The sequence below is a fragment of the Trachurus japonicus genome, chromosome 11, assembly GCF_045865225.1.
Source record: "Trachurus japonicus isolate A0001 chromosome 11, Traja_1.0".
NCBI classification, from domain to species: Eukaryota; Metazoa; Chordata; class Actinopteri; order Carangiformes; family Carangidae; genus Trachurus; species Trachurus japonicus.
In genome coordinates this window covers 10,597,202-10,619,547 of record NC_140917.1, presented here as the reverse complement: position 1 = coordinate 10,619,547, position 22,346 = coordinate 10,597,202, and the positions used below count along the sequence as shown (strand labels likewise).

The following is a 22,346-nucleotide window of genomic DNA, read 5'->3' as shown; positions in this document are numbered from 1 at the left end:
TCAAACTCAAACTATAAACACAAGATGCAAACTCCTACAGTATAAATGGTTGCTTAGAACTTATATCACACCTGTTAAACTGCACCACTTTGATCCCAATATTCCTGACTACTGCACCAAATGTATGGAAGAAGTTGGTACCCTGATACATTGTATGTGGAGCTGTCAAAAACTGCAGATATTCTGGAAAGAGGTTCTTGACTTAATTTCTAAACTCACAGAAAAGGTCTCAGGTTATCCTGAGAATTTCCCAGTGACTGTAAAAAAAACGTAAACTAATTAATTTCTGTCTGTTGATGCCTTAAAATGGAAGGAGATTCAAGGACCTACCGTGGGCCAATGGATTACAGAGCTGTCATCTAATTTGGCACTGGAAAAACTGACGTACGAGGAAAAGTTGAGGACTTTAACAAGATGTGGTCGTCTTTCCTAACCTTCATGAATAATCTGAATGTGCAACCTAGAACTGGACAAGATCTGTTCAATAATGGTTGGAGTATTAGTACTGTGAAGTAGAAATAGAGATGAAGAGAAGGACTGAATTGTGGACCTATGTTGTTTTGAATAAATGTTTCTGTGCATATTGATGTTCACAGGAATGTATACAGGCTAAATATGTAATGCACATTTTGATACTATTATCAAAACTTTATTTACCGTAGATCTTATTGTGGGTGGGATGAAGGTGGGTTAGAAGGGTTTCTGTTTCTGTTTTTTATGTGTTATATTGTTGTTGTTGTGTATGAACGTTTGTTCATTAAAATGGAAAATCAATAAAGAAATTGTGAAAAAAAAATGTTATTATGGATCTCAATATTTTAAGTTTATTATCAACCATTTTATCAATTGCTTGACTGTCTTTACTTTTGTTTTGTTTTTTATCCTAATTTTGAGCACATAGGCCTACAGAGAAGATAGATAGATAGATAGATAGATAGATAGATAGATAGATAGATAGATAGATAGATAGATAGATAGATAGATAGATAGATATTAAGGTAGAATCAAGGTGGCTGTGTATCTCAAGGGGAAACTCACGTTGTTATTGTTAGGCTACACGTTATTCTGTGTAAGTGTCTCTAGATGGCACTATTTTTGTTTTCTTCCAAATACTTCAGTGGACTAAAAGCAAAGCTGCAGGTCTGTGTTCATCCACTTTCTTTAGTGCACAACACCATCCAATCCTCAAGTGGCACATCCTATCTCTGACCTAAACACAAGTTACTGAGTCAAACTTAGAGGGTTAACGCTGTTGTTTTCACGTTGTCCTCATTCACCCCTTCTCTGGAGTTATGTAATAACTATCCCCTTATAATTCCATGGAATTAGGCGTAGAAATAAAAGTCAAAGCAGTGGACTGGTATGCAAAGTCAACGTGTAGCTTGGTTTAGTTATATAAAGCACGTGTTTACTTTATTTTGGCGTAAAGGACGACAAAAACATTGCTTTATTTTCTAATGCTCGAATCAACGTGATTTTCAGCAAAATATTTTTTTTTCTTTGCCTTGCCAGACTGTGATTGGCCAGTGTATTTGTCAATGAAAAACGACGCTGCGGTTCCCTCATTTTGATTGGTCAAATGCACGTCAATCAGATTGCGACCGTTGGATTGGGTTGAATCATCTTTAAAACCCTCTCCCCAACGACAGAGTCCCTGACTGATCTCATTGGCTCATCCTCTTGTCCGTCACGCCAGCTTTACTCTCATTGGCTGCTCGGTGCAAGTGGGCGGTGACGTTCTGGGGAAAAACGTTTCCTTGTCTGTCATATGCGAAGCAAGAAGGGGAGACCGGATAAATCCTTGTGGGGACACTAACTGCCTACAAATATCACCTTTTGCGTCAAAGGGAAGCCCTCGTAATTTGAATAATAAATGGAAATCTTTGCCTAGTATCGGATAGCTCTCTTAATGCTAAAGATAGTAGCGGTATTCGGTCTGTGTTCGCCGTTATCACGTCGCTATCCGAGTCTTCAAACACACCGCCGCCGCCTTTGTGGCGATGAGCACGGAATTACTATCAGAGTTGGACAGCCGGTTCTTCGCTGATAACCTCCTGACCAGCGAAGACTGGGGTGAGTAAACATTTAAATCCTCCAGAAGTGGAAGTTAAACTGATATTCAAGCGGCTACAGCAGAGCAGAGCCGGGCTGTGATAACGAGAGCGTGGATGGAGGCGAGGCAACCGGGGCCAGGGAGGTTATAAAACAGTAGGTGAAGCCGCACTGTGCGCGACGACTTCGCCGAATGCCGCGTCGCTCACATTGAGATTACATTGGGTCGCGCCGTCATGTATCCCAGCATGCTTAGCGCAGCGAAGGGATCGCCTTCGCGGCGCGACCCAATGTAATCTCAATGTGAGCGACGCGTATGGTTCGGCTTCACCTTTATTTCTCCGTATTTTCGCTCACTTTTGCGCGTTTATTTCGTGTTTATGTGTTGATTTGCGCGTGGAATGTGCGTTACAGTACAGTGGATGGGGGGGTTTGGTGTATTTATTATTCGTGTGTGTGTCTGTTTCCTCCGGATATGTCAGTTTATCTTTAACACAGTGGGTGGAAGCGTGATCACACATTAATACAACCACGTCTCCCCCTCCTCCTCCTCCTTTCACTTTGCATTTTATCTTCCTGTGTTAACATGTTTCTGGTTAAAATGGCCTCTAACATAACTTGGTGGATTTGATGAGCTGCAATTAACGATTAATTTATCATCGATTACCTAATCTCAGTCACTTATGTTTACAGTCGAATCTCGTTAGAGAATTAAAGGTTATTACCGCAGCTGAATAAAAGGTGAAATCACAATTATTCTCACTCTAAATTGTATATTATATCAATACAAATGAATGAATGCACTAACTACTCTCAGTTCTGGGATGTATGCTTAATGAAACCAAATTGCATCATCCAAACACAGAGCAAAACAAATCAGATCACCTTCAGTAGCTGAGGAAGCAACTGCCCAAGACCCCCAAAGTCTATATGTGTAGAAGTTGGTTGTACTAAATTTGCTTATTTTAAATTAATTTATTAACACAACATGATTGCACAGATCACCTGTCCTCCATGCTCTGTCCTTAACCTGGTCACAGACAGTGTCAAAATCTTTGAAGACATGATTGGTTAATTAGTTGACATTAAGCTAATTCAGTTAAAAGTTTTGTTTTTACAAATCATGTCCATTTTTTTTCTGTTTGAAGTGAGTGACAGGCAGAAAACCACATAGGAGCATTATTTCATCATAAGGCTGCAACCAACAGTTTGTCATCAGTTATTTGTATTGACTGACTGATTAATCAGGGTATAAATAGTCAGAAATGTGTGACAACAAATGACCATCACTGACTTAACCATCACAGTAAACTGGGAAAAGCAGCAGGTATTTTTTTGTATGAAAAATAACTTTATTATAAGTGTGTGTACGCATATTAACAATATAAGCCATGAAGCTAATTCAAATAAAAAAATGCAGAACTAATAAGTCACAAAGGGGGAAAAAGACATAAAAATTGCATTAAGTGTAAATGAAATGCCACATATTATATATGTGACCATGACAACAAGAATGTATTGTATATAAATTATAATAACTGATCATATTGAATCGTAACCCAGGCCTGCAGACACGTGCTCCGATCTCTGAGCCATTTTATCTGGCAAAGAGGAAGTAAGTCTAAAGCTGACACATTCATTTACACTCACTGGGTTCAGACAGAGACAAACAGTACGAAATTAACCACAAACACCAATGAGCTGAATGTTGAATGAGCCACTTGGGAAAGTTTTCAAATATAAATTGGTTTGTGACAGTGAACATTGACGTAGGTTTGATAAACCACCTGCTGCGATTGGTTCACTAAGGTGTTTAATTGCTCCGTTGTTGGTCGTCTGCAGTCGCGCAATAAACTCGATTAGATCAGATTAGATGAAACTTTAATGATCCTTGTGAGGAAAGTGGGTCAATGGAGCAGCAAGAGCCAAAGCACTGGAGTCAAAACACATAACAGACATTCACACGTTGTGAAAAACATCATTAAACAAGGTTGTTTTGTTTTGTTTTTCTAACTGGTCCATGAAGGACAAGGCTGGGTATGTTTTCACTATCGTCAAAACCAACAACAAATAACAGAAAACTCCAGGAACGATTAAAAAGAAGTTTGATAAATTAACCTTTGAGTGAACTACTAGTAAATTTAAATTCAAGTCCCACCAAAAATTACATTTTCAGATCTGAAATGCAAAAAAGACCATTGCAACTAAAACTGTACCTCATATCATTATCACAATATCTGCCAAAAGGATTGCAACATTATTTTCTTTGCATGTGTTTCACCCCTGGTTTAACATCATGTGATTATACCATAATGCACTGAACCATGTCCGTGTCTTATCATCCGCAGAACGGAAATGTGAGAACGAATTTTGTGTGCAGAGCAAATAATGAACTGATAAAAAAACAACAACTTGCAGCTTCGATACACACCTGCTCTCTGACAGAGCCTCGCCTCAGTAAATGGCCTCGGTGTGGCCTGTTTGTTCCAGTTTCAAAGTCCAGATTTGTGTTGCGTGCAGTGCACCTCCATCAAAACATGAGCAAGGCATGATGGGAAATGATGGCCCGCAGGGTCACGGTTACAGCCAGTCAGCGTGTTGGTTTCCTCTCTATTCAGATACAGACAGGGTTAGCAGTGAGAGAGGGGGAATACCAGCACAATAACATTCAAAAGCTACATATGTGCATTTAACACAGTATAATACATAAGCATGCTGTATGTGGAATAATGAGACATGTGCTGTGTGACTCCCATGCTACCTCAGTGCTTTAACAAGGGAGAATTACAAGGTTCAAGGTGGAATTTATCACCACTCTCTCCATACAGATTGCAAAATACAAAGAAGTACAATAAAAAAGACATAAAACCAAGTCTATAAAACAAAACAGGTGTCAGGCTGAGTGAAGTGCAGTGTTGTCATGACATACACTCAAATGGCGCATTTCCACTAGCGCGCTTCGGCTCGGCTCGGCTCGGCTCGGCGCGCTATTTGCGTGTTTCCACTAGCACGTAGTACCTGCAACCAGGTACACTTTTGGTATCACCTCAGCCCTGGTTTCAAGCGAGCCGAAGCGTTACTAAGACGCAACGTCAGCCGACTGCCTTCCACTGATTGGCCGATGAGTGTCGTCACTGCAGCGACGACCGACAACAGAAATGTTCCTGCTAAAGCCTGAAGCCTGTTATTACCAGAGAATTTCTAATATTGAGACTGGCTCTGTTATTACGTGGCTTTATGAAGTTTTAATATTTTTTCATGCGAGAAAGTAACTGTTTAGATCCCCATGTGCGGTTAGTTTATCCAAACGACGGCTGTTTAGAAGTTTGCCCCGATGTTTTTCGGAGAAGTGAAGCTCCAGGTCCGAGCAGCGATAGAGGCAGCAGCCCGGCTCCTGACGTGCTCCGCCGGCCAGCCTACGGTCGTCACCCCGAGGAGAAAACGACCGCTAATTAACTTACCCGATGGCTTTTAGAGGTTTACCTCTTTTTAGGGGATAAATGTTGGTCTCATTGATGAAATCTAACAATTGTGGCTGTAGCAGAAGTTTGTTTGTGGTTAGACAGAAGAGCAGCACTGCCTTGGGGTGCCTATGCACAGAAAACACCACATTTACATCAATAAATAAATGTTTTACAATGAACCAGGCCGATCTCAGAGCTGGCAAGACTCTCCGGTAAGGCATATTGAACTGGAAGTGCGTTGCTCACTACGGCTAGCTTTAGTAACGCCGACTTCGTCGAAAAACAAAATTGTAAACAGCTGGTATTTTGTCCGATTTTCAACACGTTGGGGATCTAAACGACTACTTTCTCGCCTGAAAATGTTTCAAATGTTGCTAAAGTTATATATTTACAGAGTTTAGAGCGTTGCTCGGCGCCGTGTAAATGACGTCACGGCGGCACTAGTGATACTCAGTTGTAATGGAAACACAACCGAGCCGAGCCGTGCCGAGCCGTGCTAGTGGAAATGCGCCAAAACTCTCACAGAATCAAAGGAATTAGTTAAATAGCGATTTTTTGACACTGATGTTGATAATTAACCATCAAACCTAAACTGTGGACATTCTGAAGAGCTGAAGAAAATATTATAGTGAGAATAATATTAATTTAACTTGATCATCCCATCAGTATCGGTTCAATAAATCTCTAATGTTTTGAACTGGATGAACTTAGAGGAGGCAACTGATCAAAATAAACAAGGTCCTCCTTAAACACATGGGCTGGGTGATCCGTCTAAAATCCTAACGCCACAGTTTTATCTTGAAAGTTATGAAGCACAAGTTGTGACTTTTTTTCTTTTTATCGACATTAATGCTTCATGATTCATCTGAAAAGTAGAGCGTCCGTGTCAGTGAGGTTATTGTGCATTTGTGCACATCATCAGTCTTTTTTAATAGGAAGCACATGTAGAGTCTGAGCAAAACGAAAAAAAACAAAACAACAATTTATAATATTTATTAAAACATCTGTTGGTTGCAGAACTTCCGTGACGTAAATATCAACCTCATTTCACCCAAAAGAAATGTAGATAAGACAAATCCTAATAATAACTTTGAGGGTATAAATAGACGACATAGTGATAGGAGTAGTTGTATCCATTAGCAGCCTGGTACAAGTCACAGGTTTGTCGCTGTGGTTGTTGTGTGTGTGTGTTTATATCTGTGTATCTGTGCTGGTGTGTGACAGGAAGCCGGTGTCATGGTATGAGTGTGCAGTGGTTGGCAGTGGCCCCTCAGCCCCGGGGGGGACGGTGGGGGGGCGTAGGAGCAGCACAGTCAGATCATCGTTTAGCCTAATCTGTTAACAGAAAATGAACATTTACTTATCACAAGCAGCCAAATATGGTGATGGTGTGTTTCTGTTTTTAGTGTACAGTTTCGGTTTCAGACAGCAGACATTTCACCACGGTGCCTGAAATTCACCTTTTGCAGTTTATAATGAAAACAATTTTCTGTGTTCGTGTGTGTGTGAGTGAGTGACTTAAAAAAACAGATGGACGTGTTTTTGACTGACTTGCACTGACGGAGATGGAGCTTGAGTGACATTTTTCTAACCTGTCGCATACATTTTTATGATTTATGTGATTTAAAGGGAAACTATGCAAGTCTGGCCGCTTTTCTGCTGTTTTGCTAACCCTCCTCTCGGCCATGTGCATTTGTTTTCAATGGCGCTGGTGAAAAATCAATCAATAGAGCCGTAAATAACGTTATATATCATATACGATGTTACAACGTCGTGTATTTGTGTAGTCTTATCTCTCGTAAACAAGAAATTATGGGTTGAGGCTCAGGCTACAGTCCTCATTGCAGGCAGCCCCGGCTCGAGCAGCCCTGTCCTGCATGTCATTCCCCCTCTCTTCTGCCTCCCCATTTCCTGTCTCTCTCTCGACTGTGCTGTCGATTAAAGGCAATAAAAAGCCAAAAAAATATTACTTTAAAATTTGGGTTACGGGGCGCGTTTGTGTCAAAACGCTGTGACAAGAGCTGGGACACCGGGGCGGCGGCACCGATCTTGCAAAGTTGTTTTTCAGCCAAGAGACTCTACAGAGAGCCTCCATTCTCTGTTATAACAAGTTACGGGTCATTTATTAAACCATCACAACTCCAAAGCTGTTTAATTCAGGTAAAAATGTAGCATATTTAAGCTAAAACATCCTGAATAGTTCCTCTTTAAGGTCACACTCTGCTGTGTTTTGTCCCTGCTCACATGTTTAAACTGTCTTTGTCCTGTGTGTGTCCTCCTCAGATGCCTGCCTGTACCAGTGTGACAGCATGGAGGAGGGAGAGGACGCCGACTTCGGCCGAGGGTTGAAATACGACACGCTGGTATGGACACAAAATGAAAGCGTTGGTTTGCCGCTTTGTCGCTCTCAGATCAGCTCTGGTTTCTGCCTGGGAGGCTGAGAGAGTGTAACTGATGCTCGGACCAACACACACACACACACACACTCACTCCACCTTCGAACAGGTCACGGTTCATTAGGGTTTGCAGGAAAAGTCAAAAAGTAACTCGACTCAGGAGAAGCTGTTTACTTAATTTGTCTGTCAGTGGAAGTTTTCATCACAGTTGAAGCATCTGAATGTGTCGGTGGATGTTTGTATATCCAATATCTTGACTAGGGGGAAGTAACAAGTACCAAGTCGTCTGAGAGCAGGATGGTTTCGTGTACGTGTTGTAGCACCATACATGCACGATGCCATAGAGTGGCAATGTACCGCCCTTCTGTTTCCGGTACGTGCGTCCTCAAAAGAGAAAAATGATCAATGAGATTCAATGGGTAGATTAAATTAAAATTATTTTCTGGTCCCGTTTGAATTGTGCTATGGATTTCACATGTTTGTGATATTTAACAATATTTTTTATGCAAAGAAGACGACAATTTAGCGTGAATAATTTCGATAATGTTAGGTTTTGTGCGAGCGGCTTTGTGGACTACAGCTCTTCGCTGCTCTCGACGCGAATTATATGTCACCACCCGCACTTGAACTCTGCAACAGACATCGATCTCTCTGCTCCACTTATCGCCTTTTTCCAAGGGCAGGAGGATGAGACATAAAAAGAGGAGGAAATCATTATAAGTCGGGGCATGTGGAGAGTTGAATCACTGTGGATGGAGAAGGAAGGGAGGGAAAGGGTCGTGACGACACGACATAACATGTTGCCTTTCTTATTGTGTTTCCTCAACAGCGTTTAACTGAACAATGGCGCAATAAACGATCAAACTCTTGACATGAAAACATATCATTTAAGCCTATAAACAGCATTTGTGTAATCCACTCTATTGTGATCACTCTGAGCTTCCAGAGCAACATGAGGTGAGGAGTTTGTTCCTCTTTTATGATCTGTGGAGAGTCCCTTGCAAAGCGTCCTCGTGGCCTTTTCTTGTCTGTGTTATCAACTCGTCTAAACTTAACTGCAAATTCACAACTTCTCAGTTGGTTTGTGCAGCCAGAGCTTCAACAACAAGTTGTGAAACCAGACAATTTGTGTAGCTTGTGGTCTTCAAATAACACATTCACAAAGGGACAGTTTGTTCTTGTTTTATGATCGGCCTGAAGACGCGGCCGCCAGCTGAAACGTGCTTGTCACACACAGTCAGGTTGTTCTTTAGGCTACAAGTTCTCAAACCTTCACGTCGTCAGGCTGCATGCTGCCTCGAGGATGTTGAATCTGGCTGTGCCAGGTCTGAATGTCCCACTATGGCCACCGTACAGAGGATAAATCTTTATAATTTAAAACCTTTCCTCTGGTTGTACGAGCAGGACAAACCTCAAAGTTCCCTCTGTGAACTCTCCTTGTTATTTATTAAGGAAGCTAATTAACCATGAAGGGTTAAATAGGTTGTGTTGGCTGTTATTTATTGGTGATCTCAGGCTGAGACTCTGGTTTTCTTAGTGATTTGAATAAAAATAATTAAATATTTCAGGTTAAAACATCCAGAGAAACCAGGTGCTTGTTATTTTCCGGATGCTGAGTCAGCTGTGTAACTGGACGTATTCATATTCTCATCCATCAGTAGGTACAGATGATGGGTCAGAGGATAATCAGGCTAATTGTCTGCCGGTTGGATGAGTGACACACACACACACACACACACACACACACACACAAATCCAGCAGTTGTTTGGCCTAATTTTTCATCCTCTTCTTCCTCCCCCTCCCTCCTTCTTTCTCTCTCCCCCTCCCTCCCTCTCACTTCTTCTTTTTCCACCTTCTCACAGTTCGACAACGACCTTGTGCTCACCCTCGATCCTGACAACCCCACGTCGCCGTGGCAACACAGTGACGACAAAAACCTGCTCACAAGTACGTACGGGCCGGGCTGGGAATCTTAAACCTTAAACCAACCTCTGCTGCTGTTGTTTTTTAGTGCTGCGAATTAAAAAACGACCCTGAGACAAGAGACACTTTATCCACACAGGACGGAGGGAGTCTGTCGGGAAAATCAGAGTCATGTGCATGCACCGTTACACAATTAAAGCAGAAAATAAATTAAAATAGCTACACTGACAACAAGTAGCACACAAATACATTTTATAAACATCTTTTGTATGATAACGACGAAACAAATCTCCAAAAAGAAACAAACTGACAATATGTTAGTGTAGCAAACATGAAACAAACATTAGGGTAATATCGCAGTGATAATAGGGACTACTTTCCACGGCGGATTAATCCACATTTGGTGCTGCAGTGAGTATTTGTGGCAGCAGGATGGTGTATGTGTACATGAGTCAGAATAAACTACAAGTGTGTGTGTTTGCAGCACTGATGTGTTTTTAATAGCTTCTGGAAGGAGATGCATCACACTTGTTAGTAGGAGACCACTGGTGCTGGTTTAGGTCTCATAATGGAGAAGATTAGATTATCATCACACTGGTTCTTTAATAAGCCGAGGCTAATTGCAGATACATTAACGAACCTCCCAGCCCAGCGTTTTATTGTACTGCATAAACTTTTATCCTGCCCAAAGGTTAACTTTAAAGACGAGCCGCCTCCAGTGCTGTTAAGATCTTGCTGTTTTGACTAATTGGGAACTTCAATAACAGCAGAGCGAAAGCAAAGCCTCATTTAACTCGTTAGCTTTTTACAAGCATGTCACACTTTCCTTCCCCATTAAAACTTCTGGCGGGAAGTCAAGACAGTCGGTAGCCGTGGAGACGACTTCCTGTTTCTGTTACTGCTGCTGTTAGACAAGAAAAGTCAGATAGTTGGTGTTTATTATAAGAGTCAGTCTCTTTGTTTAAAAAAAATTACATCATTATGCATTTATTAACAAATCACTGTTATTGGGGCTGTGCCCAGACAAGAGTGAATCTCTTAAAGAGACAGTGTTTCATTTTTTATTGCTCATATATCTCATCTGTTTGGTCATTTAAATCCTCTGAATTTTAACCACTTCTCACTTTTAAATCACCTCTGACTGTGTGTCTGATTGTGTTTTTCCTCTGAAGGCGACGCTCCGGTGATAAAAAACGAAATGACGATAACTCAGCCGTTACCGGTGGAGATGTGTAAGTTTGAATCACCCGTAACGATCAGCTGTTAAACAGCTGTCACTGTTTATTTTTGTTCCTCTGTTTAACTTTGGCCTGCTTGTCTGTGTGCAGTGTTTCAGGTGAAAGCGGAGCCTCTCTCTCCTGCGTCGTCACTCAGCTCCGACTGCTCCATGTCGTCACCGGACCCTCAGGTGTGTGTTCAAACACCAAGAACTGCAGCGAGGGAGTGTGTGTGTGGGGGGTGGGGGGTGGTTGATTTATCTTATCGTGCCACGTCCTCGCTGCTGAAGTTGTCCTTCGATCTGTGGCCTTTTAGTGCTACTTTCATTTTCAGCCACATGTTCTGCATAGTTGGTTAATCTGCCTGGTGACCTAAAATAACCTGCCATGCCCTCCATTTTGACTGAAGAGTGTTAAACAGACAGTAAAAGTGTGAAAATCATCATTAAAACTCATTATTCTGTGAGAAGTTGTTTAGTTTATTAGATTTTAATCATTCCCGCTGACGTCGCTCACTGAGTTTCCTTCTCCCGACCAGATCACAGTCAAAGGCGAAAACCCTCCGACTCCTCCCTACATGTACGGAGACGTGCTATCGCCTCCGCTGGGGGCCATGGAGGTAACCGTGGCGACGACGGCCGTGCCCCCACAACAGACCCCGGTACCCTCTCTGACACAGACGCAGCTCCAGACGCCGCTGACGACACAGATTCCTGCCGTCATCAGTGGATTACAGACGCCGGGCGCAGGTACGCTGATGCTGCCAGGACAGCGACCAATAGGATTAATGGTTTCTCTTTTAAAGGCTGCACAACTGACAGTACGTTCACATGCACAGCTTAATCGAGCTCTGCTCACAGCTCGATTTTGGCGTCTAATCGGACTTCTGTCCTTGTCCCAGTTTACATGCAACAGAGAAATTCGAATAACTGATGGTATCCTTCTTCTTATGCGTCGTTTCAGCGGGTTAATGCGGCCCCGTCCTGTTGACTTTTCTGTCACAGAGTAAAAAACTGAATATAAACAACTTAATAAGATAATGAATTCTCAACTACAGTCCAGGCTGAGAATAGGATACTAAGGGCGGTCCAAGCACTTGCTTTTTCTCTCTCTCTTATGTTTTTATAAAACACAAGTTCTCGCTGGTCGCACTGTGTGAAATGCACTGATTCGGCACTGATGCGGTTTTTTATTCTTTACTTGTCCGGGTTCGGGCCACTTTGTGCCGTTAGTCGGACTAACGTGTTTACGTGCACTTCAGTTGTCCAGTTATAGTCGGATTAAGGCAATAATTTGTTTTTTCATTTCATTCAATTAAGTGTCATGTAAACGTACTGTGTGGGAGTGGGGTGCAGTGAACTTCCTGTTACTGTCACTGACAGAAAAGATAGGCTGGTTGCAGCAGGGATGAACTGCTGGGACCCACAGAGAAAGTTTTTTTTGGCAGGTTCAACTGTTCAACAACCTTTCAGACCTGTTGTGGAGGGTGGGGGTGGAAAACATAGGAACGATTCAGAGAGAAACGATAAGACTTCCTTTCCCATGAGGCTGAAAGTGGAGGTTGTTGACGTGAGAGCTGAAAGCAAATCCTCTCAGTCACTGTTCTGTGCAGAGACCTCGGGGCAGACCCTGAACACAACGCAGGGATCATGTCCCATCTGGTGTGGGAGCCCCTCTTGTCTGATTGTTCATATTTTTTTCACCTCAGATTTTGATGACACCTTTGTATTTGTATTATGATGTAATGTTCACTGCCTCAGGAGGAACGTACTGAGTGGTGGCGGCTGATGACGATATGTGTGGTGTGCTCTGTCACAGCAGCTCAGACCTGGACTCATGTCACATGTAGTCTGGTAGAGAGATTGTGTTTGTGTGAGGAAGCTCCAGTAGAAACCACAGCTGTTTGTCTTTGTGTCATTCAAATGATTTAAATGGAAGAGCTCATTTGTCTAAGCTCAAATAACTGAAGCGTGTGCATGTGACTGTCCTAAGTGACCGCTCTTCTTCTTCTCCTCCTCCTTCAGTCCTGCCAGGTCCCACACTAAAGGCCAACACCATCCTGAGCACTAAACCTCCCATCCAGCCCAGACCCGTGTGCGTCACCACGCTACCTGTCCCCCAGACCCCGGCACCGGCCAAGACCCTCATCCTACAGGGCCTCCCCTCCATGGACCAGAGCAGACCCGGTAAGAGAAAAGAGAGTCTGGGCTTTTTACTACTTGTGCAGACGAATAAAAACCAAAACAAATCTGATAGACTGAGCCCTCACTGAGCTAGAAGAGAACTCACTTATAGAAGACAAAAGAATTCATTTTTGGTCTTCCACAGAACTCATATCCTACATCTGTCACTATCAATAACACAAACATTGAACAAGTCTTTTCTATTTAGGCATCCATGTGGACGCTGCTCTATCATGGAGCGCACACATTGATTATATTTGTAGTAAAATACAGCAACGTATTTATTTCCTTAGGAGACTAAAGTCTTTTAAGCCTATTCTGTTGTTCTGTCAATCTATTGTTTTTAGTGTTCTGCAGTATGGAGTCAGTGCATGCAGTTATCTCTCAGTGCAACGTAAAGCTCGACTGGGGAGACTGCTAAGCATCTGCTCAAAGACTGTAGGCCAAACACTTGAGCCAATTTTTAGAGCTGCATACACTAGACATATGCTGTCCCTGGCAGACAATATTTTGTCCGACCGGACACGTGTTTTATTTGAAGAATACCAGTTGCTGCCATCCAACAGGAGATATAGAGCTAGATTAAATAGACTGAAGAACTATTTTATTCCTCAGTCTGTGAAAATGTTGAATCAGTTTGTTAGGGCCTGAATAGCTGTTAGCGTAGGGACTTGGAGACACTGCAGCCACTTTGATGCTACGTATGTAGCACGTCACATGTCTGATATTTTGTTATATTTTTCTAATGTTTTTGTTATTGCCTGATGTGATATGTTGTTTGATGTTTGTTTGGTGTTACATTGTGTTATATTTTGTAATGTTTTTTGTTTCGGACGCAAGAAAAAATTCAGAAGAGATTCTGACAAATAAAAGTACTCAAGTCAACTAAAAATAGTTTGACCCAAGTGCTTTAGCAGCGTTGGTGCAGCTAGACCGGTCCGACCTGCAGTATCAGATCAGTGAAGACCCTCTGTCTCTCGTCTCCTCCCTCCTGCAGTCGTCCTGTCTCAGTCCGTCTGTCTCGGCTCGGCTCCGGCCATCGTCAAAATGGAGCCGGTCTCTCCCAGCATCCCCCAGCACTGCTCCAGCCCCACCACGGCCCCGCCCGCCAGCAAGCCCATCGTCCCGGCGACCCCGTCTTTACCCGGCAACAACTCCAACGATATCGACGTGAGTAGGCCTGAAAGCACAGACTCACACAGACTCAACACTGTTTGTCAAAAGACGCCCACAAACTGCTCCTGCATGTGTGAGAGGAGAGCGTGAGGTTTTATAACACCAGACCTGAGCTCAGCACTTCGTTTGACACATTATGTAACTTCTGTGATATATGAACTCAGTCTCCCTCAGGCTTTGGGATTACATCATACATATGCTGAAGTTTTGTTTTGTTTTGTTTCCATTCTCTCTCTCCTCCTCTGTCTTGTCTCTTTAATCCCTCTGCTGTTGCGCTGTTTCAACATCCTCCTCCTCTTCTTTCTGTTAATTTTATATTTTTATCTCAACCTCGTCTGGCTCATTGATTTTGCAAAACCTCTCTTCCATAACATTCTTCCTCCTCCTCCTCCTCCTCCTCCTCCTGTTGGTGCAGATGAAGGTGCTGAAGCGGCAGCAGAGGATGATAAAGAACCGGGAGTCGGCGTGCCAGTCGAGGAAGAAGAAGAAGGAGTACCTGCAGAACCTGGAGGCTCAGCTCCGGGAGGCGCAGCAGGAGAACGAGCGCCTCCGCAGGGAGAACCAGGCGCTGAGGGAGAGACTGGCCGGGAAGGAGGTGAGGCAGAAGAATAATAATTTTATTTGTAGAGCACCTTTCAAAACAAAGTTACAAGGTGCTTAACAATAAAATGGTTGTGGTGCAGATTAAAATACATAACAGTAAAATAACATTAAAATACAGGAATACAAAATAAAAACTAAAAGAGTCCGAAGAAGAAGAAGGAGGAGGACTCAGCCACCCCAGATTTGTATCAATCATCCAAAGAAAAACAATGTCAACAAAGGGCTCTTCTTCTCCTTCACCTCCTCCTCCTCCTCCTCCTCCTTCTTATTCCCCTCCTCCTTCCTTTCTTCCTCCTCCTCCTCCTGCTTCTTCTTATTCTCCTCCTCTTCCTCTTCCTCCTGCTTCTTCTCCTTCTCCACCTCCTCCTCCTCCTTCTTATTCTCCTCCTTCTCCTCTTCCTCCTCCCCCTCCTGCTTCTTCTTCTCCTCCTCCTCCTTCTTCTTCTTCCAGGTATCACTCGTCTCTAGCATCCATCTTTTCTCTGGATCTTATTTCATTATTTATCAAATATCTAGATTTTATCTGCAGACCAAACAAAACAAGGGACAACAACATTAAACCATAAAGGGAAGATACATCACAAAAAAAAAATCTAAAATAACTACATAATTATAATGCTGGCAGATTATATTCTATTTAAATAATAATTATAAAGGGGGAGGTATTTCATGGGTGAGTGAATAAATGTATAAACACCAGGTTACACGGACCCTGTCCTCTGAAATGAAGGGAGATGTGATTACAGTAAAGAAGCAGCAGATTTCCCTGTGGAGGGATGAGGAGTCAGTGAAATGAACAACAGGCTGAGCTGCAGGAATTAAAACCACGTGAACAGCGGAACGTGTGTTCAAACCTGTAAGACCTGTTAGAAAATGACAGCGACTGTGTCAAACAGGGATTCAGACACTGACTACAGTCATGTGTCAGCTGTTATTTGATAAGGGAGCAAATTAGAACAAGAGCGTGTTGGATTAAAATAACCTGCAGCTATTTTGTCTCACAAAACCACAGAGGTTTAAAAATATAATTTAAATAGGAACAGATATGATGTCAGTTATTGTTTATTGTTTTCATATTTATATTTGTATATTTACAGTATTATTTCCTGGACAGATAAACTGACTCAGTGTTGTTGTGCTTTTCTCTCTCAGGGAAGTGACTCGGCGAATAACAAGAGAGCCGTTTGCGTCATGGCCGTCCTGTTGTTCATGACCTTCAGCTTCGGACCCGTCAGGTAACCGCACACTGAACATCTCTTCTACTTTTACATGATTATCTAACTTTATTTTTTCAGTTTTTACATTTTGTGTCTGATTTGATAGAAAGAGAATACACAAAACAGATTGTGTGGAGAAATGCAATCAATCAGTGCCTTTATTTGTCCCCAGTGGGGTAATTTATACAAATACACAAATGATACACATAGCATAATAAATAACATTATGCACAAGCCTAATAAATAATGTACATAAGAAAACACTCACTCATACTCAGGTAAAAAGGATATTCCACCCTAATGGGTAAACTACCTTTTCCTCCTGGTGTTTAGAAGAGAGACAGCATTTATACTTCTTTACACTTCCACTGTGTTTTGTCCACAGAAACAAAATCATTTGGGTGTAGTTTCACATTTTGTAATTAAAAACATATATGGAAATCCTACTTTATGGGACAATAAGGGACCTTTAATTTTTTTTTCCCCACATGAATTAAGTTTATTGATTTGCATTTGTAGCTTTGTGATGGGGGACATTTCTGAAGAGTTATAAAACGTATAAACAGATTCTGTCTCTGCTACCGATACTGATTCTCGATCAGTGTAATTTGACGCTGTTGAAACCGTCCTCATCCCTGCAGCATCACAGACAAGAAGCTGTCGACGGGTCTGCAGGACAGCGTGATGTCATACACTGGACGACGGCTGCTGGAGATCGAGCAGCAGCAGCAGCAGCAGGAGGCCGCTCAGCCTCCCAGCAGAGTGGAGGACAGGACGGAGACGGAGGAGGACGGAGGAGACGCAGAGAGATACGACTCGTATCACTTCAGGTCAGAAGATCTTATCGTACTCGCTGGCCTGAACATGAACAGTGTTCATCTGAGCATACTAATACAGTAGGCTACATTAATTAATGTGTTTCCTAATCCTAAGTAATACATAATAATGATTGTTAATATATCTGTAAACAGTTAATTAATGCTTAATAATGTACTAACTAACGTTAATTAAGGGACACTTATTGTAAAGTGTTACCCCAGAATCTTTCTACAAATGGAGCAAATATGTTTCACACCATGTTTGAACTTTATCAACCTCTATTATGTTTGTTTGTTTTTTATATACTTTATTTAAAGGCAAATCAAACTCCCAAGTTTTTATAATTTATGTCATTCAACTGGGGCAACAAATAATAATAACCACTGTGGTGTTTTCATCACTGATTAACCCACTCAGCCGGCTAAAGATAACCCAGACTAGAGTAACAGTCCTGTAGTGAATCCTCCTTCAAGTTTCTAATGTTCAGACTCCACAACACCTGGACCTGGGCAGTTTATCGAGGTCCCTCACAGAACAATGTCTGTCCACCAAAGTAAATCTACTGCGTGACTCTGTGTCTAGATTCTACGTCTTAGTTGAAGTGAAGCGAAGCACAGCCCAAACTTCCTCCTGCAGCTCTGATCAGCAGGATGAGCTGGTTTCAGGTCACCTTTCTTACAGATATCTACTGAGAATGACTCTTTCATCATCATCATCACCTGTTACAGAGCAGTTACGGAAAAATGTCTAAACAAAGCAGGTTCTCCAGTATAGAAGTCACACACCTTAACAGTCTCAGAGAGAAATATGTGGAACAAACACCTGGTAATTAGAAAGAAAGGGCTTTGAATAGAACCACAAACACTAAATCCAACCTGTTGTGTGTGTGTCTGTGTGTCTGTGTGTGTTGCAGGAACCTGAGTGACGTCTTCAGCGATATGAAGGACCTGGTTCTCCAGGACATCGATCGTTATTTCACCTCCTCAGACTGCAGGCAGTTCAACCGCTCCGAGTCCCTCAGGTCGGTCAAACACTTGAAGCTGCAGCTGATCGGTCTGTTCTCTGACCTTTCTTCATCCCCTCCTCATCTTCCTTCAGATTCTTTTAATTTTATTCAGCTCATATAAACACACGTTAATTTATACAAAGACAGTTCCAACACTTTTCAAACCTGAATTATTCTCAGGTGAATCTAAAGCTATAAAACATGGCAGCTGGAGCTCAAAACAGATCAAATATTATAGAAAACGGCTTCAGCATCAGTCTGAATGTTTTTAATGATATACAAATAATAACCAGTAAATGCACAAAAATGATTTATTATACACCCCTTAAGAAATACTGAAATCCTAATCAGCCAGGGACTGAATTTCATGAAGTAACTCGTTTAAAATCCTGACTTCAGCGTCTGTTTTTGAAAATGACGGTCAGATAAACTGCAGGTGTTTTCTGTTTTTTTTTTTAATATATATTTCATTTGTTAGTCTTTAAATGAACTGTATACGTCTCATTTTGACCTTTACCTGCTGCCAAACAAGCTGACTAACCGGACCTGCTTCTGGTTTTTCAGGCTGGCAGACGAGCTCAGAGGCTGGGTTCACCGACACCAGATCGACAGGAAGAAGTCTGGAGGGAAACCAAAGATCGCGAAGAAGGCCAAGATCGCCCAGGTACGAAAACATCCACCTCTTTTTTTTGGTTTTTTTTACAAAGCTGTGACATGTGTGATTTCTATTATGTCCTGTCAAAATAAACTCATCAGATTTGTATATGAATCATTAATCGATTGAGTAATGGTTTTCCTGTCGCGTTGCTCTGCAGCAGAAAGCTCAGCTGAGGAAGACCAACTTCTCCAGATATCTGCCCATCCAGGCTCATCCCTCCATAGAGAGGTACAGCACCCGGTGACTTGTTGCATGAATGAAGATGTTTTTTATCAGGTGGCTAGAAAAAGGCAAATTTTTGTGAAACTGAAAAAATATAGTGAAAAATGAAACTAAAATTATGAGTAAAACTAATTTTTTACAAGAAAAAACTGAAAACATGAAGCCCAGAGTAAAGTGGGGATTTGTGACTTCTCTGACAACTTATTTAAATATTCCTACATGTTCAGAGTCTCTTATTTACTTACATTTAACAGGTGGAATGCAGAATTTATAAACGTAGCAGTGTTAAGTGCCAAATGAAGTGTTAAGTTTTGTTTTTCTAAACTTGCTCCTTCTTTCTCCCGGCTCTTGTGTGTCCCTGCAGTCAGCTGCAGGTGCTTCCTGGTCCTGAGGTCACATACAGCGACTTCCTGGACGCCATCGACCGCAGAGAGGACACGTTCTACGTCGTCTCCTTCAGACGGGTACGAACAGATGAGCGGTGACTCAGCCCCACGTCTGATTCATACTTTAGGACTTTTGTTTTAGTGAATGTGTGATTTCTGTTAAACACAATTGCACAGATTCAGCTGAATGCAGGTCAGACATCCTGTAGGTCGTTGTGAAAATACAGGAAGTGACTTTGATGTGGGGTAGTTGATCCAGAACGTCTCGTGTGTTTCCCTCCTCAGGACCACCTGCTGTTACCGGCCATCAGCCACAATAAGACCAGCAGACCCAAAATGTCTCTGGTGATGCCGGCCATGTCTGTCAACGGTGAGTTCATCCGGATGTGTAACTGCTCTGTCACTATTGTTAAATAGAATCAGCTGAGACTGTTTCCTCATTTCTGAACACAGGAATAATTTTAATCGGATAGAAAAGAAATCCATCAGCCAGCCAATCAGAAGAGAGGAGGCTCTGAGCCTCATGATGATGATGAAAAAAAAAAAAAGTAAATAAAAAATGGAAAAAGATTGACAATCAAAGAGCGAAAACTTCCTGTTCAACATTCACATTTGTTGTGAATGAATGTTCATCACAATTTCCCAAATTCTTCTAAATTGTTCAGTTTTATATCATAAAGACAAAGAAAAAAAAATGCTCGAATGAATTTTCAAAATTTTATGAAAATAACTAAATGAATCAATTTTTTGTCAATCAGTACCTAACTTTATGATTCATGAGTCTTATGTCTTCAGATTTATTCATGCAACAGTCCCAGTGATAGATGGGGGTTGGTGACTGCTTTGTTGTGACATCACAAAGTTACAGAAATCCCGACGGCTGGTTTTAAAGCTCACATTCTTCAGGCTGTGTGCATTTCTCTGTGGACTGAAGCTTTTACACTTAAACAATATTAATATTGAACCAGGTAGACCTGGAAAAAACACACATGAGAATCTACTGTAACACTATGTGGGACCTTTAATGAAGGTGTATTGTCCTTAGGGGCCACCATACAGCTCTTATGTGTTACTACAAGTATCATTTTTAACACTGTTTTCCCTCTCCGTCCTCAGAGAGTCTGTACAACTCCTCTCAGGGCTACGAGATGATGATGCAGGTCGACTGTGAGGTCATGGACACCCGGATCGTCCCCATCAAGTCCTCCGCTGTCCCGCCGTCTCTCCGCGACCCTCCCCCGCCTCCTCCCTCCTCCCACCACAACCCCAACCACCACCACCACCATCACCACGGCAACCACACCTCGCTCCGAGGACGCCACCACCAGCATCACCCGTCCTCCTCCTCCTCCTCTTCTTCTCCGTCCTCCTCTCCATCTCCGAGGCAACCCTTACCCGCACGCCGACGGACAGCTGGATACTTCATCAGCCAATCAGAAGGGGTCTGAGTAGGAGAGGATGGTAGACAAAAGAGGCGAACAGAAAACATGGAGATTAACGTGAGAGGAAGGAACCAGCTGACGATCGATCCCTCCAGCCGGTTTCTCCTCGTCTCTCCCCGCGGACGACAAAACGTCCTGCAGGTTGTTCTGGACTAAAAACCTCCGTGAGAATCAGCCAATACTGTCTCGGCCCCATCCACACCTTGTTACTGTCACTAACTCCTCTCTGGAAAATCTAAATCTAAGAGCCTCTTTACAATATAATATCCTAATATATAAGAAGATATTTCTAAAAGATAAAAGATAAAATAGTTAAAGTCAGATGCAGACACAGCAGCACACTGCACTTAGAATTAGTGCTGCGTTTTAATATTTAAATATAAATAAAAAAATGTACAGTTGGAGTGTAGAGTGAGTGAGCGGTTCATGTGAGGTGCTGAGGTAGAAGTTGAGTGGCAGCGCTGCGTGTCGACCGACAGGGGGCGCTGCAGGGCTGCACAGTCACACTTTCACACACACACTTACACTTGTTTTCTGTCCTTGGGCAGATCAGCAATAAAACAGAATAATAAACCACAGGAGCTAAAAAAAAATGTGAAGCAGTTGTGACCGTGCAGCTCAAACACACAAACACTCGACGCTACCGATGCTCTCGCTCTGTGGTTTTCTGTGGAGTTTGTATATTTGTGTTGTTTTGTAATCAGATTACACAGAACAATGTAGTCTGGACGTTCGATATCAGAAACTGACGGCCGCCGCCTGAAGGGATCTCCGTCCCTGAGTCAAGAAATATATTGCATCACCAGATATTCACTTCAGCGTCACTACTTTATCCACTAACAGATCTGATTTGGATTCTTTTCATATCGACGTCGATCGTTAATCTGTCGTCAATAAACCACAAATCCAGAGATCAGCAGCAGAAACCACTCAACAGAGTCACAGAGATCCGGCTTCACACGGCGTCCGTCAGGTTCATACTTGTTTGTTTTTTGTGTTTTTTTAATACGGAAATTATGTTTGTGTTTTGAATGGGGATTATTTAATAGCTGTAAAATATGAGTGTTATAACTCTGTAGATATTTTGTTTGTTTTTGTGACTTTTTATAATTTTTTTATTGTTTGTCTTTTCGCAACTAAAAGTAAAAACTAAAAAAATAATAATACTTTTGATCCTCATGAAGCTCACAGTTTTTTTTCGTTCATTGGACCAACCACATTCATTCATTCATTCATCCTGTGCTCACAGTTTAACCTCAGGATCGTCTGTCCTGGTACTAAATATATTTATGGAAATATAAAAATGTAGCTTTTTTTTATTGTACAGAATTAACATGTAGGAAGCTGCAGTCCCTCATAAAGTCAAACAAAGTTGATTTTTTTTCTGCCAAAATAAGACACGATATTTGAGCCTTTCTGACTGGATGACATGATGACTGAATACTTTTATTTTGAAAATTGAGTTTATATAAAAAATCCTCTGAATTGGAACATGGTGTTTTTTTTTTCCATCAGACCAAAAACTTTTTTTCCCTGTTTTTGAGTTTTTGCCACTGTGTGTATGTGTGTGTGAGTGTGTGA

At 42.0% G+C, this 22,346-nt stretch overlaps 1 protein-coding gene across 2 annotated transcripts; it reads left to right on the top strand.

The window, feature by feature from the left end:
* The first annotated feature begins 1,763 nt into the window (after nt 1–1,763).
* On the top strand, nt 1,764–22,138 carry atf6b (activating transcription factor 6 beta). 2 transcript variants are annotated; one of them, XM_085790936.1, is made up of 17 exons: nt 1,764–2,073; nt 7,800–7,879; nt 9,776–9,860; nt 11,009–11,068; nt 11,165–11,244; nt 11,592–11,802; nt 13,078–13,239; nt 14,234–14,406; nt 14,828–15,007; nt 16,168–16,250; nt 16,874–17,062; nt 17,965–18,072; nt 18,622–18,721; nt 18,876–18,943; nt 19,302–19,401; nt 19,609–19,693; nt 20,440–22,138. In XM_085790936.1, exons 1-17 carry the CDS (start codon nt 2,001–2,003, stop codon nt 20,769–20,771), a joined length of 2,169 nt encoding a protein of 722 aa, XP_085647062.1. In that variant the 5' UTR covers nt 1,764–2,000; the 3' UTR covers nt 20,772–22,138. The 2 variants fall into 2 exon arrangements, with proteins under 2 accessions (XP_085647062.1, XP_085647061.1); XM_085790935.1 differs by having other exon boundaries at nt 18,873–18,943.
* Nucleotides 22,139–22,346: the final 208 nt, after the last annotated feature.

Excerpts from the sequence above, each read along its gene's own strand:
- atf6b (XM_085790935.1), top strand. The coding sequence starts at position 2,001 with ATGAGCACGGAATTACTATCAGAGTTGGACAGCCGGTTCTTCGCTGAT. Across the intron at positions 7,880-9,775 it reads GGTTGAAATACGACACGCTG|TTCGACAACGACCTTGTGCT; the intron begins GTATGGACACAA and ends ACCTTCTCACAG. Across the intron at positions 17,063-17,964 it reads TACGACTCGTATCACTTCAG|GAACCTGAGTGACGTCTTCA; the intron begins GTCAGAAGATCT and ends TGTGTGTTGCAG.